At 40.6% G+C, this 14,264-nt stretch overlaps 1 protein-coding gene across 2 annotated transcripts in view; it reads left to right on the top strand.

Moving 5' to 3' along the window:
- Nucleotides 1–14,264, top strand: part of zmat4a (zinc finger, matrin-type 4a) — a 277,406-nt gene that overhangs the window by 210,260 nt on the left and 52,882 nt on the right. For both annotated transcript variants that reach the window (XM_047382377.1, XM_047382376.1), the window contains exon 6: nt 125–221. In XM_047382377.1, the coding sequence (XP_047238333.1) occupies nt 125–221 (97 nt within the window). The remainder of the gene's footprint in view (nt 1–124; nt 222–14,264) is intronic.

Raw genomic sequence — 14,264 nt, 5'->3', positions numbered from 1 at the left:
AGAATGGAAATCATTTTTCCATATTATGATTTAAAACTTGTCACTCCAGTATAATGAAAAATGAAAAGCAGCCTCTGTGTGTTTTCTGAATTGATAAATTTTATGTATTTGTGTTTGGTTCCAGCCCTGAAGCGAAGCTACACTTGTGAAGTGTGCAGCGTCACACTCAACTCTGTTGCACAGTACCACGCGCATCTGCAGGGCTCCAAACACCAAAACAAGTGAGTACATCATGCAGCCGCCACTCTTAACTGTTAACAAATGAGAAAAAGCTGAAGGTTTCAGCACACAATCCACATCCAAATATGGTGCCTTTGCTTTCATCTGCCTCCAATGCACTTAAAATACAGCGCACTGCAATGCATGCATAAATGATGAGAATAATGTAATGAGCTACACAGTTCAGGCATGAATTTCAGATGGGCTCATTTTGCTTTATCTGAGCCTATTGTTCTTTCAATGCTGGAGCTGACTGGTGGCTGTGGCACTCATAGGAGACAACCTACATTTAAATAGTAAATACATTTAAGTAGTAGCAAACAGGCAATACGCTGGATCTCACTTTCTACCAGACTGCTGTCTAGAAATAATCAAAAAAAGATTAGAAAGCTCTAAATCCCTTCCTTTCCCATCCAATAAATTATACAGTATTCAGGAAGCATGCAGAATTCTCTCTTGCAAATAGACTGAAGGAAGCACTGGCTTCCTGGTACATTATACAAAAAGCTAAAACAAACTTTATATTACATTGTGTTCAGTTTACATGAAAAACTGGAAATAAGTACTACATGCTCTACATTCCACATACATACTGTAGTGTCATGTTGTCACTACTTGGCCCTGTAGTCACACAGCAAAGCTGAAATTACTTTTTTTTTGTTTTTGTCAGCAAGTCACTGCATTTATGTATCTAGATGACGTAAAGACAGCTTGATGATGTTTAAACCAAGCATATACGTTTCAGAAGTAGCTGGTCAGCTGAGATTTTCACACAACCTTTTTTCATGTTTAAAAAGAGTGATTCAAAGAAGAGAAAGTGTCCCGGGAGCAATAGTTGACCTCATGAGATCAGAGGAGAATGGGCCGACTGGTAAAGGCATACTTGCTCCAGATTTTTAGAGTTAGCTTGCCTCAGCTCCTGTTCTCGCCACTGAGGATCATCCGGACACTGCTGCTCCTGCCTCTGAGGGTTAGCCCAACGTCACTGCTCCTGCATCCGAGGGTCCACCCGGGGGGTCAGACGCCTCTGAGAGGATCGAGGATGACCAACCTCAGTCCCAAGGCCTTTCAGCAGTTCGGGAATGAACCAGTTCAGTTCTCGTTCTGGAGCTCTGCGACGAGGGGTTCAAAGAGGAACAGTCTCCCATCCAGGTTCCAGAGCTCGGCAACGAGGGGCTCGAGGAGAAATAGCTTCCCATTGTGTTTCCTGAGCTCAATGAGGAGGAACCGCCTCACATTCCAGAGCCAGATGTCAAGTCTCCCAAGCTCTGGCCAGAAGTCTTTAACCTGGTTCCAGGGCTCATAGTCAGCCTCCTGATAGGGTTTGTCATGGGTGCTCCTGGCTACCTGGCTGGCTTCCAGGACTGCGACACTGGTCTCCAAAATTCTTACCTCCTTTCTGCACCCATTTACCTCATGCTGTCATGCTCTCACCAGTTGCCAAGGTCTCTATGCCACTGCGGGTCCCCAGGTCCTCATCTACACCACTGTTGTAGACCGACAAGGTCTTTGAGTTATTGGTCCTGAACTGCACCTGTACTCTGTTCCTGCATGGGACAACCTCTGGGCCACCCTCCGGAACTCTGTACCCACATGAGACGACCTCCGGGCTGCCCAACTTGAACTCTATGCCCGCTCGGGTGGACCTTGGGGGCGTATGCCTGAACTCTTTGCCCGCACAGGACGACCTCCAGGCAGTCCACCTGAACTCTGTTTTGTTTTGTTGTTTTTTTTCTTGGCCTTCTTTTGAGGGCCCCTATACCCGCCTTGTTCAGGTTGCCTTTTTTTTGTTTTTGTTATTGCCCTGCTTCCAAGGCCCCCTCTGCCTGCCCTGTTTGGGTTGTTTTGTTTTCATGGACCTTTTATGGGCATCTGGTATCCGCCCTTGAGGGAGAGGTTCTGTCATGATTTGCGAGTGTTTGAGATTTTGTTTTGGGTTCTTCTCTGATTCTGATTATGGTCTTCAAGTTGTATTTTGGATCTTGCTTCTGTTCATTGGTTTCCAGGTGGTGCTTCAGTTCTTTCCTTTAGTTTCTTATTATCCTTGTATTTTGTTCATAGTGCATTTTAGTTTATGTTCTGCTATATTTGTAAGATGTTCCTTAGGTTTTATTGTATCCTTGTATTCCTGTTTAGTCCCAGTTTTATTTTGTTTTCACTCCTGCCACAGCTTGTAATCAGCTTCATTTGGTCCACTTGCACCATGCCAATTAGTCTACCTGTTTCTCCTGTGACATGTCCTTTATATACACTGTGGTTCTGTTCTTTCTCTGCAGAAACATACACTATTGTCATGCCAAGCCTGTTCTTGTCCTTGTCTGTAAACCATGCCAAACCTGCCCATGTTTCACGCCTTCCTCAGCTACCACCTAAAAATTTAACTTTTTTTCTCACCACGTCTCTGCCTGCCCATCTGCTTTCCGGGGTCCACTCCAAAACCTATTTTATGACAATTATAGATGGTGTAGCAGAAAAGAGTCCATTGCTGCAGAGGTTAATCATAGAGCAAACAATGATGGTGTACAAATACAATAGCTTTCTAGTATTTCTTCTTCTCTATTTTGTCAGAAAATTTCTTTTTTTTTTTTTTTTCATTTAAATTTCAAACCAGCAGTTATGCTGGTCTGTCAGGAACTCCTGGGACACTATTTCTTCTCAGTCTGCCCCAGCTCCAATGTAAACAAACTTATTGATATAAAAGAGAGGCAAGTAAGTGTTCATTTCTCTCTCCTCCAAGTTTTATATCAACTCATTCATGGCAAAATTGCACTAAATAAAATGTGGGATAGAGCAATTTCTTTCAACAATCCAGTCACAATTTGGCAAATGTACATACAGAGTTTCTCAAGGACCCTAACAGACCTTTAAGGACCTTTAAGCAGAGACATGTTGGAGCATGAAGCAAAGGTGATGAAGAAGGAGTGCAGAAGGACATATGGTGGCAGACCTTGGAAATAGAATGAAAATGACTGTAGTGAATATTTTTAGAGACACAGGGTGACTTACAAGAGCAGAGGTGGAAGCTCACAGGTTGATTACATCATGTGTAGACGATGTAATCTGAAAGAAATCAGTGACTGCAAGGTAGTGGTAGGCGTGAATGTTGCTAGACAGCACATAATGGTGGTGTGTAGAATGGCTCTGACTGTGAGGAAGATGAAGAGGACAAAGTCAGAGCGAAGGACAAAGTGGTGGAAGCTAAAAAACAATTGTGTGGCTATCAGGGAGGAGTTGAGACATGCTCTGGGTGTCCAGGATGTGCTTCCTGATGACTAGACAACTACAGCTAATGCTATCAGGGAGACAGGTAAGAAAGTACTTGATATGTCTTCTGGAAGGAAAGGTGATAAGGAGACTTGGTTGTAGAATGAGGAAGTACAGGAGAATTTACAGAGAAAGAGATCAGCTAAGAAGAAGTGAGACGCTGTGAGGACTGGAGACTCTCCAGGAGTAAAGGGAAACTCAACGTAAGGTAAAGGTAGAGGTGGCTAAGATGAAACAAAGGGCATATAGTGACTTGTATTATAAAACAGATAGTAGGGAGGGAGAGAGAGAAGGATTTATACAGGTTGGCGGGGCAGACAGAGATAGGAAGGAAGTTCAGCAGGTTAGGGGTATTAAAGATCAAGATGGAAATATACTGACAGGTATAACAAGTTTGATCGAACGTTGGAAAGAAGACTGTGAAATATTGATGAATGAGGAAAGAGATAGACAACAAATAGCAGAAGAATTGCGTATCTGGAAGAAGCAAAGATGAGTAAGCATGAAGTAAATAAGGCATAGACAATGATGAAGAGTGGAAAGGCAGTTCGTCCTGATAAATTACCTGTGGAGGTATGGAAGGGTTTAAGAGAGACAGCAGAGGTTTTTGACTAGGTTGTTCATTCAGGTTTCCGAGAGCATGAAGATGCCTGAGGAAAGCAGAAAAGTGTGATGGCACCAATTTAAAGAACAAGGGAGATGTGCAGAGTTGTGGCAACTAAAGAGAAATAAAGTTGATGAGCCATACAATGAATTTATTGGACAGAGCAGTGGAAGCTAGACTGAGGTCAAAGGTGAGCATCTGTGAGCAGCGGAATGGTTTCATGCCTACAAAAAGTACTACAGATGCAGTATTTGCTTTGATAATGTTGATAGAGAAGTACAGAGAAGTCAAGGAAACTGTATCATGTTGTAGTAGATCTAGAGAAAGCATAAGACAGGGTGTTGAGAGAGGAGCTGTGGTATTGATTGAGAATGTCTGGAGTAGCAGAGAAGTATGTAAGAGTGGTGCAGGACATGTATGAAAGCAGTAAGGCAGTAGTGAGGTGTGCTGTAGGTGTGACAGAGGAGTTCAAAGTGGAGGTGACACTGCTTCAAGGATCAGCTCTGAGCCCCTTCTTGTTTGCTGTGGTGATGTAGAAAGAAATCTCCATGGACTATGACATTTGCAGATGATATTGTGATCTGTGGTGAGAGCAGGGAACAGATGGAAGAAATCCAGAGAGATGTAGTTTAGCCTTGGAAAGGAGAGGAATGAAGATTAGCTGGAGCAAGAATGCATGTGTGTGAATGACAGGGACCCAAGTGGAGCTGTGAGTTTACAGGGAGCAGAGATAAAACAGGTGGAGGATTTTAAATACTCGGGGTCAACAGTCCAGAACAATGGTTAGTGTGGAAAAAAGGTGAAGAAATGTGTTCGAGGGGTTTGGAACAGGAGGTGTCAGGTTTGTTGAGTGATAAAAAGGTAAAAGATTATCAGCAAGAATGAAAGGAAAGGTGTGCAAGACGGTGGTGAGATCACTTATGTTATATGGTTCAGAAACAGTGGCACAGAGAACAAACAAGAGGCAGAGAAGGAGATAGCAGAAATTAACATGTTGAGACAAGGATGGATATCATCAGAAATGAGTACATCAGAGGGACAGTTCATGTTAGATGTGTTGGAGATAAAGCCAGAGAGGTCAGACTGAGATGGTTTGGACGTGTAAAGAAGAGGGACAGTTAGTACATTGGTAGAAGGACACTAAGGCAAGGATGGAACTGCCAGGCAGGAGGCCTGGAAGAGGACCAAACAAGAGTGGGTAAAGTGAAAGAAGACATGAAGCCAGTGCGTGTGAGAGAAGAAGATGCAGAAGATAGGGTAAGATTATGAAGCAAAGTCGCAATGGCGACCCCTTAAAGGGAAAAGCCGAAAGAAAAAGAAGAGGCAGACTACCCATATCTTAAGCCCACTGGGAATCTGTGGCTAGTTCTCTAAAAGGAGGTGGCAAAAAGCCCATACATGGAGATTAACCCCAAGAACGAACAAGACATGAATAGGTCACCACCACTCAAAATTAGGGTGGGAAGATGAACTTCAGCAGGTCAGAGAGAATTCCCGAAATGAAGAAATAGGATCAACTCATTTTAACTCATTGCATAAATTGATGCATGTTCAGTTAAAAGTCATGGCTTAAAAACATATCTGGCAGTGAACCTTCTCACTCAAGAAGGCTCAACATCTCTAGAGGCTATGTAGTTTTTGTTTTATCCAAATAAATTTTGGTGCAATTCAGCAGTGCCCAGTTTTGTCCAAATATGATCACACATGCTTTCAAGTTAGGGCCAAACCTGAGCTGTTTAGGTATGACTCCTAAAAGTTTAAATCTTCTTGCATTGTCATAACTCCACTGAATTCCCACTGAAAACATGAGCACTGTGTTTGCTGTCTGCTGATGTTATGTGAAGTGATTTGAGACACTTTTTTAAACTTGTAAAATATTTTGCATGGAGTTAGCTTTCTGTTTTTCCATTGCTCTACAGTTTCTTATTCAATAATTATTCTCTGCACCAGCCACTTGACCTTAAGCAGCTTCAGTAGGAAGAGGACTGCAACTTGCAGAGGACTTTGAGTTGCCCCAGGGCAGTAGGTGTGAATTGACTGGAACTAGATGGTGCATGTTCCTGAATTAATTCTCTCGGCTGGCCCCTTTCTTGCTGCAACCATCCAAAGAAATGCTTGCATCGGGAGACGTGATGTGATGTTTAACAGGTCCCATGCTTTAGTCACAGGTGTCTGCTTTACTTTGTCAAAGTCATTGGATCTCCATCCAGGGTCACATGTATTGACTTGTACCCCCTCACAGAGTCAGACTCCATCCTCCTTTATGCTTACACATGCAACCCAACTAGTCTAGATTTCATATTCATATCCCACAATTTTACTGCTCAACTGTTGATACCGTTTTGGTTAATTAGTTTATAGAACATGGTTGCAAGAGAGTTTTAGGAAGGTATCAAGGAGTTCTACAAGTGTACCGAATGACCTCTACAGTAAAGTAAGGTAAATGAGGAGGCAGGACGCTGTGGAGCTATTTCTATTTTTCTATTGTGAGTTTTGCGAAACCCCCAAAATACATAAATTTCATGCACGACTGATGCCTCCTCCAAATTTGGCTAGTTTTTTAAAAATGTTAAAGTCACCAAAATGCAATTCATTTGTCGCCTGAATAATAATAAGACATGGAGCAAATAATAATAAGCCTTTGCAGAGCTTAGCTGCTCATGCCTAATAATTTAGGTGTCACAGTGAAAATGCTATGTGCCTGTAATCATCTTTGGAGCATACTGATCTGATCTATTGGCACACCTGGTAAAGATGTGTAAAAAGCCTTAAAATACATTCATCTTCTATAGTAGTAGCATAATCTTAGACTGAAAATTTTTGAAAATCCAACCATTAATTTGAATACATTTATTCAGTCAACAAAATGTTATGTCAAGAAATAATTGTTTTATACAAAATCACACAATTGGCAACATGATATTTAGGCATTTGTTTATACGTTTGTAGTTGATCAGAGTTTCTAGGAACATCTTGTTGGCCTTGTGTTTGCCCAATATGTCACTCAGAAGCCCATTTCTTTTGGCCACTTGCCAAAAGGCTGGACGAGTACCCATATTCATCTTTCTATGACCCACAGTGAGCAGCATGGTACATAAGCATAAGGTAAAATAAAAATCTCATTGTTTGAGAACTACAGCTAAGAGTGGCCTCTTAGAATAATAACATATTATCAATGACAACCATTATATGTTATCTACATGCCAACTGATTCATTGAAGGCACAGTTAGGAAAAAGCCTGTTGTGTCCAACCATCTCAAATAAATATGCTTACCTCTTGGCCTTTAACCTGAACCTTGTAGTTTGGTCAGATGAGACTATGACTGGGCTTTTCAGACAGAGGTACACCATGTGGGCTTCTAAAACAAATGATGAATGTGTGAAAAGACATGTGAAAACACCATGTTTTAAAAAATAAAATCTACTGGCTTATGAATGAAATCTAAAATGTGAAATATTACAGGAGAAGTGTGGATTTTTTCCACATCTTTATCAGGAATAGTGTGGTCACATTGGAGTCACTGGAGCTGGCTGTGTTGTGTGCAAGCACACAACCTAATTGTTAGGCCATCACCTCATCCCAAGAATATTATCCATTAGTTTACAAAGTGTGTACAAAGCAGGGATAGCCAATGTATGGATACAAATTGGCATTTCTCATAGGCAACAGAAACTCCACAGCAGAACTACTGCAGATGTTGCTGATGATTTTGCACACCATGTGACACAGCACAAAGATGAAAAGGTTTTTCAGAGCAAAGATGAAAAGGTTTTTCCGAGCAAGGTGGCCTGCAAACCATACAATCTGTCTGAAGGAATGGGCCAAATTTCCAGCAAGCTATTGTGAGAAGCCTGTGGAACGATACACAAAACATTTGATCTACTTAAGTCACACAGTTTAAAAGCCAATTCTAAGTGTTGGACCATTTGTTCGCTACTATACCACCCAGTGTTGTCTGCTACTACACCTCCCAGCCTGAACTGCAGCTAACAGGAAGGGGCGTTGCAGCCCTACTGTTACAGTGAGCTATATAAAACACAAGGGGGGACGCCCCACCTTTGCTTTTTCTCCAGATGAAAACCAAGATGCAGTTACCACGCAAGGGAGGCGCGCATCAATCTGGAGAAGAAACTTGCAAGAGGTTTTCATTCATTCTCCTTACTGGCCAAACTCATGAGAAGCTCAATGAGCTAAAAGTTTACTGGGATAAGAACACCAGCAAGTTTTACCTTACTGATCGAAACCCATGGAGGTTTTCCAAGGAGATAAAATTTTTCTCTCTGCTTTTGCTCCAGTCGACTGCTGACAGTAATCCCACCCCCCCTTCACCTTCACCTTAAGGTGAACTTAAAAGTTGGACTGTTAGAGGTTCTCAGAAGCTCTGAAGCTGCAGCTAAAACCTCGGCATTCACTGTTCCATTGTCTTCACTCTTAGTGTTTTTCCACTGGTTGTCACCTAAACGTTTTATGACCCTTTGTGTTTCAATGAGCTCCAACTTTGTAGGTTTTATGACTGCATAAAGCTGTGTTCCATTACCATTATTGCCCATAAATTGCTGGTTTGACTTTCATAGACACTCAATGTTGTTTTATATTTGTTTGGTTAGTTATTTTACCCCTTTTTCTGTAGAATGTTTGCATGCCTGATTAGGTGAAGATTATTGAATCAGAATAGCAGGGTATGAGGGCTGTTGATTTAATAAATGTTCATGTAGATAAAGAGAAAGCGTTTGTGTTTATTTTGAGCAAAAGTGATTTATCTGTCAAAATAAGGTCAAAGTTCCCCCACCTTCTGTGAAGCGGTTGATTAAACAGTGACATTTAGTGTTTTTTGGTTAATAATTATCAATTATTAATGATAATTTACTAATTGTAATTATTAAGGGCTTTGAGTCCATAATCACAACACCAGAAGACATTTCTGGTTTCTGTTAGGGAAATAATGATTTTTGGTTAAGAAATTTCTTTCTGAATTATGATTTTTAATTATAATTATTGATAAATATGAATTAATCAATAATCATAATCCGTACATAATAAAGCCAGTTCTGAGAAAAATTGGTTGTCTCTTTATATACAGTGTATGTAAATATCTGGTTTCAACTGTTTTGTAAGTCAAAACTTCAGTTGGGATTCATACTACAATATGAATGCCTTCAATAGAACTTTCATGGGGACCTTGCAAAAATTATATTTTTCATTTTGGACCAGAATGCTGGGCTGACTAACCAGCATTGCCATCTGTTTTGCCACAGCATGGCTAAAACTACCCTCTAAGACAGCGTGTCTGAATTTCACTGCCTTTTTTAATTTAATCTGATGGCATGACTCAGTATCACCCAGTATACTCATGACTGAGTATCATCAGCATAGCAGTGAAAATTTATCCAATGCTGTCTGATAATTTTACCTATTGGAAGCATATATATAGTAAAGAGAATTGGCCAAAGCACTGAACCCTGTGGTACTCCACAATTAACCCTTGAGTTTAAATATGATTTATCATTTAAATGAACAAACTGGAATCTGTCAGACAAATAAAATTTAAACCAGCCTAGCGCTGTTCCCCTGATCCCTACAGCACATTCCAGCCTTTCTAAGATAATATTGTGATCGACTATATAAAATGCAGTACTGAGATCTAACAGAAAAAGTACAGACACAAGTCCATTATCTGAGGCCATAAGAATATCATTAATGACTTTCACTTGTGCTGTTTCCGTGCTATGATGAACTGTGAAACCTGGCTGAAACTCTTCAAAGAGATCCTTACTGTGTAAATGCTCACACATGTGATTAGCAACTATTTTCTCAAGGATTTTAGATAAGAATGGATGATTGGATATAGGTCTGTAATTTAGTAAATCATCTCAATCAAGCGAAGGTTTCTTAAGCAAAGGTTTACTTACAGCTACCTTAAAAGCCTTTTACTAAGGATAGATTAATCATACCTAGAACGGGGCTGGCAATCAAAGGAAACACTTCCTTAAATAATTTGGTTGGGATTGGGTCTAACATACAAGTTGAAGGTTTAGATGAAGCTAATATTTTTGATAACTCAGGAAGCTTCACAGGATCAAAACAGTCCAAACATAGATCAGGTTGTACAGTTACTTCCAATGTGGTCTCGCTTACTGAGGATGAAGTAATCATGTTCACTACCTCACGTAGTGTGCTTCACTACTTCACTGCAATGGAAGTAGTGAAGCACACACACAACCTGCACACAGTCCTGTGGGTATGACACAATGAACAATTTTAGGCATGTCAAGCATGGTCATCTTTACGCTCTGGGGTCTCATGTACATCTACCCATGTGGAAGGAAGACACACAAAAAAATTCAGATGTACAAAACTGTGTGTACACATGTCACCACACACATTGACTTCATACATTCCAATTTGCGGTGAATTGGGCGCAACTGCACATGGTGCTTGAACCGCCCGGTCCCCACCCATAAACACATTATGCAAAGTAATATAAATACACAGAAGGCACCCACCACGTGTCCAAATAACCATGGCAACGGTACTGCGGCAGTCACTGTAAGACTTTGTCTACACACCATGAGGGATATTTATAGTCAATAGCAGCAAACCATCAACCTCTTAAAGGACATCAGCTACTCAAACCTGACTGAAAATAAAACGTTTGTCAGCTTAGACCTGTTTAGTTCTACGAAGTGTGAATCAAATCCAAGTGGCACTGTCTAGCTCCTACATTGAACTCAATCATATATCAATGCTTATCAATATAATGACGAGAATATGCCTCCCATATTTCTATTAGGAAGACTACAAATCACCCACAAATGGTGCCCATATAGAAATATGAGTGCAGTCCATAGATTACATTCAGAAAACAGCTCCCCGCTCCTAACCACAGTTCAGGGGAACTTTACATATCTGAGTAATATATAGATGAGGCGATCCCATGTGGATGGCATGGCATGGCTCAGGGATGACTGTTTAAATACCCGACTTGTCAGCCAGCTCCCTCTGAAAAGTGTCGGTTGAAAGGACCGCAGTGTAGTGAAAAACTTAAACTGACACAGGCAACACATGGTTCCTCCTGGTTTCCCTCTTTAACACTGGGACCAGCTCCGTGCAGAGCTCCAAAATTATTGCCCTGGGCGATCAAAACCGCATAATAAGCCATGCAACATCATGTGCCAGCAGGTCAGTACGATGTCCAAAAAAAAAGCTTGCTCCAACTTTTTTTTAGTGTCGATGTCCTCCAGCTGTGCCAAAGCTACTTTCGTTCCACAATTACGGGCAACTTTACACAGCTATTTATGGACATGTGTGATTGTCTACAGCTTATGAATGATCACACCTGACATGTTTGCAATTAATCTGTTGATCCGACACCGTTTTCTTTTTCAGTCAGAATTAAAGTGTCCCTTAGATGATTCACATGCATTTTATGGTCCTCAGCGCACAGAGCGATGTACATTTATATACACTCACTTTATTAGGTACACCTGCTCGTTAACGCAAATTTCTAATCCGCCTATCACATGGCAACAACTCAATGCATCTGGCATGTAGACATGGTCAAGATGATCTGCTGCAGTTCAAACCGAGCACCAGAATGGAGAAGAAAGGTGATTTAAGTGACTTTGAACCCGGCATGGTTGTTGGTGCCAAACGGGCTGGTCTGAGTATTTCAGAAACTGCTGATCTACTGGGATTTTCACGCACAACCGTCTTTAGGGTTTACAGAGAACAGTCCGAAAAAGAGAAAATATCCAGTGAGCGTAAATGCCTTGTTGATGCCGGAGGTCAGAGGAAAATTGCCAGACTGGTTCAAGCTGATAGAAAGGCAACAATAACTCAAATGGCAGCCGACAAATCTGCAGCATCTGTGTGATGCTATCATGTCAATATGGACCAAACTCTCTGAGGAATGTTTCCAGTACCTTGTTGAATCCATGCCATGAAGGATTAAGGCAGTTCTGAAGGCAAAAGGGGGTCCAACCCAGTACTAGCAAGGTGTACCTAATAAAGTGAGTGTATGTGAAAAACAAAGAGGAATATTTACAGTTTACATCAGATTGAAATTGTTTACATCATTTTCTGAGGTGTGTTATGTAGTTCTATGTGGCTAAATATGGTTTAGTTTCATTGTTCAGGTTTAAATATAAAATCTCAAACTCATGAAAAACTTTGGGTTTGATGCTCCATGACTTAAGTAAAACTGAATGGAGTCATATTTCAGTATATTTAAGCAGTAGACAACAACATAAGTTTCCTTACTCCACTAGTGCTTATGAACCCTATTCAGTCTTCTACAGATTTACAGTTAAATATTAAGAGATATGACATATGAAATCTCTCTGCCCAGAGGATCCGGAGCAGACAACCAACCTCTTTTTCTCATGGAACTGCCATGAGTTATTCCATGGATGGCTATGTGGAGAAATGTTAGATTTGTCAATGAGTTTATTAGAGACTAGTTCCAGAATCTGCTTATGGAGAGGATAAAATGGCCACTTGTGGGATTAGCTTAACCATTCTGTTTGTGCCAGAGGGACCAACACAATTATATTGGCTTATTTGCAACAAATGCTGATTGAGGAATGTGATACCATCCCAGAGCAGTGCGAGATCCAGCTGGTGACCAGCACGAGGAAGAGATGTCAGGCTGTTTTGGTTATGTATGGTTCTTTCAAACACTACTGAGGCCCCATTTAAATGAATCCCTTGTGAAATTGCCAATATGTCTTGTTTCTATTTCAATCATCCAATCCAATAAATTACACCAAAAAATCACTAGCATAATAAGCTGTTAGGCATTGTCTGACATTAGGCAAGGACAATGTTTAAATTTTACTGAATAAGATGATAAACCTCACTAAACAAAGTCATTGACACCAGAGCTGCTTGGTCCAATTCTAACAGACCAGAGTTTGTTTCTCCTGATAGTCTGCTTTGTTTGGGGAAGTGTGAAATCCAATGTGAACCAAACAAGCTAACTCTGGTCTGCCTGAAAATGTAGAGTGTTTACTAGTTAAGTAGACAATTCATCCACTGAGCTTCACTTTTTTAAAAGAAATACATTATTATGGGGCTGATATTTTTAAATGTCATGATAAGTGCTTTCTAGGCAGCTAGCATTACAAATGTAGAAGTCTCTTTGAGTACATTCTAGACAATACAAAGCTTTACCTTGACTCAGAAATCCTAGAGGGTGCAAAAATTCCCCAATCCTCCATGTTACATACTTTCAAACCTCAAAATGATAAAACAGTGAAACTCTGCCGTGTCTGTTTAGCCTTCTTGGTATCTGCTAAAGGTTATGTTCTCTCTTACAGCCTGAATAAACAGAATATATGTTTATAGAAAACACTCTTACATTTTACAACTTCATTTTAAACACCCTAACTGATACTGAGAATACTGAAACCTTTAAGTCAGCAACAGCATCTACACCTAAAAGTGTTGTCAGGGACGCATGCTTTGTATGGTGCATTCATTGATCAGGGATAGATCAATTTTTTTGTTTGTTTTTTGTTTTTAGGCCAGCCAGTCACCGGAGATTGTAATCTGAAAGCCCTTGATTACGGTCACTTCTGTTTACATCTCTGTTAACAATAGATAAGCCCACTCTATCACAGGCAGTTTAATGATAAGTGATATGAACATAAAGGAATTTCCCTAGACTTTACACTACTACTACTTTACAGATTTTCAGATTTGTTTGGGCATTTTGCAAAGAAATCATATCAAAATTAGCCAAAAATGTGTTTTCCTGCCAGGGTATGTAAACCTATGAGAACAACTGTAATCGGTGCTGGCAGCGTCCACAGGAACCAGTAAAGCAAAAACTCAGATGGTTGATCAAAACGCAGATCAGAAATCAACCTCAATTCAACTTTGTGCATCTCAAATTTTCAGTTACAAAATCTGTGGTAAAGCAGATCCTGGGTAAAGTAGCAGCCTGCTAAAAATCTCTATAAATAGGTCCTTTAAATGCTTAGGTTCTTTGTACTGGCAGGGGCCTAGTCCTCAGCATGTACAGGTTCTGACCCTGTTCAGGGGTGATAGATGATATCCAGTTGGAAGCAAAAGAGAACAAAGTGAATATTCGATTGCCCTCCAGTGAACGGTAGTGAATTAAATGAATGAGGGCGGCAATCCCATCTAGCAGCAGGAGACTTTTAGCAGAAGAA

The sequence above is a fragment of the Girardinichthys multiradiatus genome, chromosome 12 (genome assembly GCF_021462225.1).
Source record: "Girardinichthys multiradiatus isolate DD_20200921_A chromosome 12, DD_fGirMul_XY1, whole genome shotgun sequence".
Taxonomy (NCBI): Eukaryota; Metazoa; Chordata; class Actinopteri; order Cyprinodontiformes; family Goodeidae; genus Girardinichthys; species Girardinichthys multiradiatus.
Note: the sequence above shows the minus strand (reverse complement) of the source record. Positions and strands in the feature narration are given on the sequence as shown.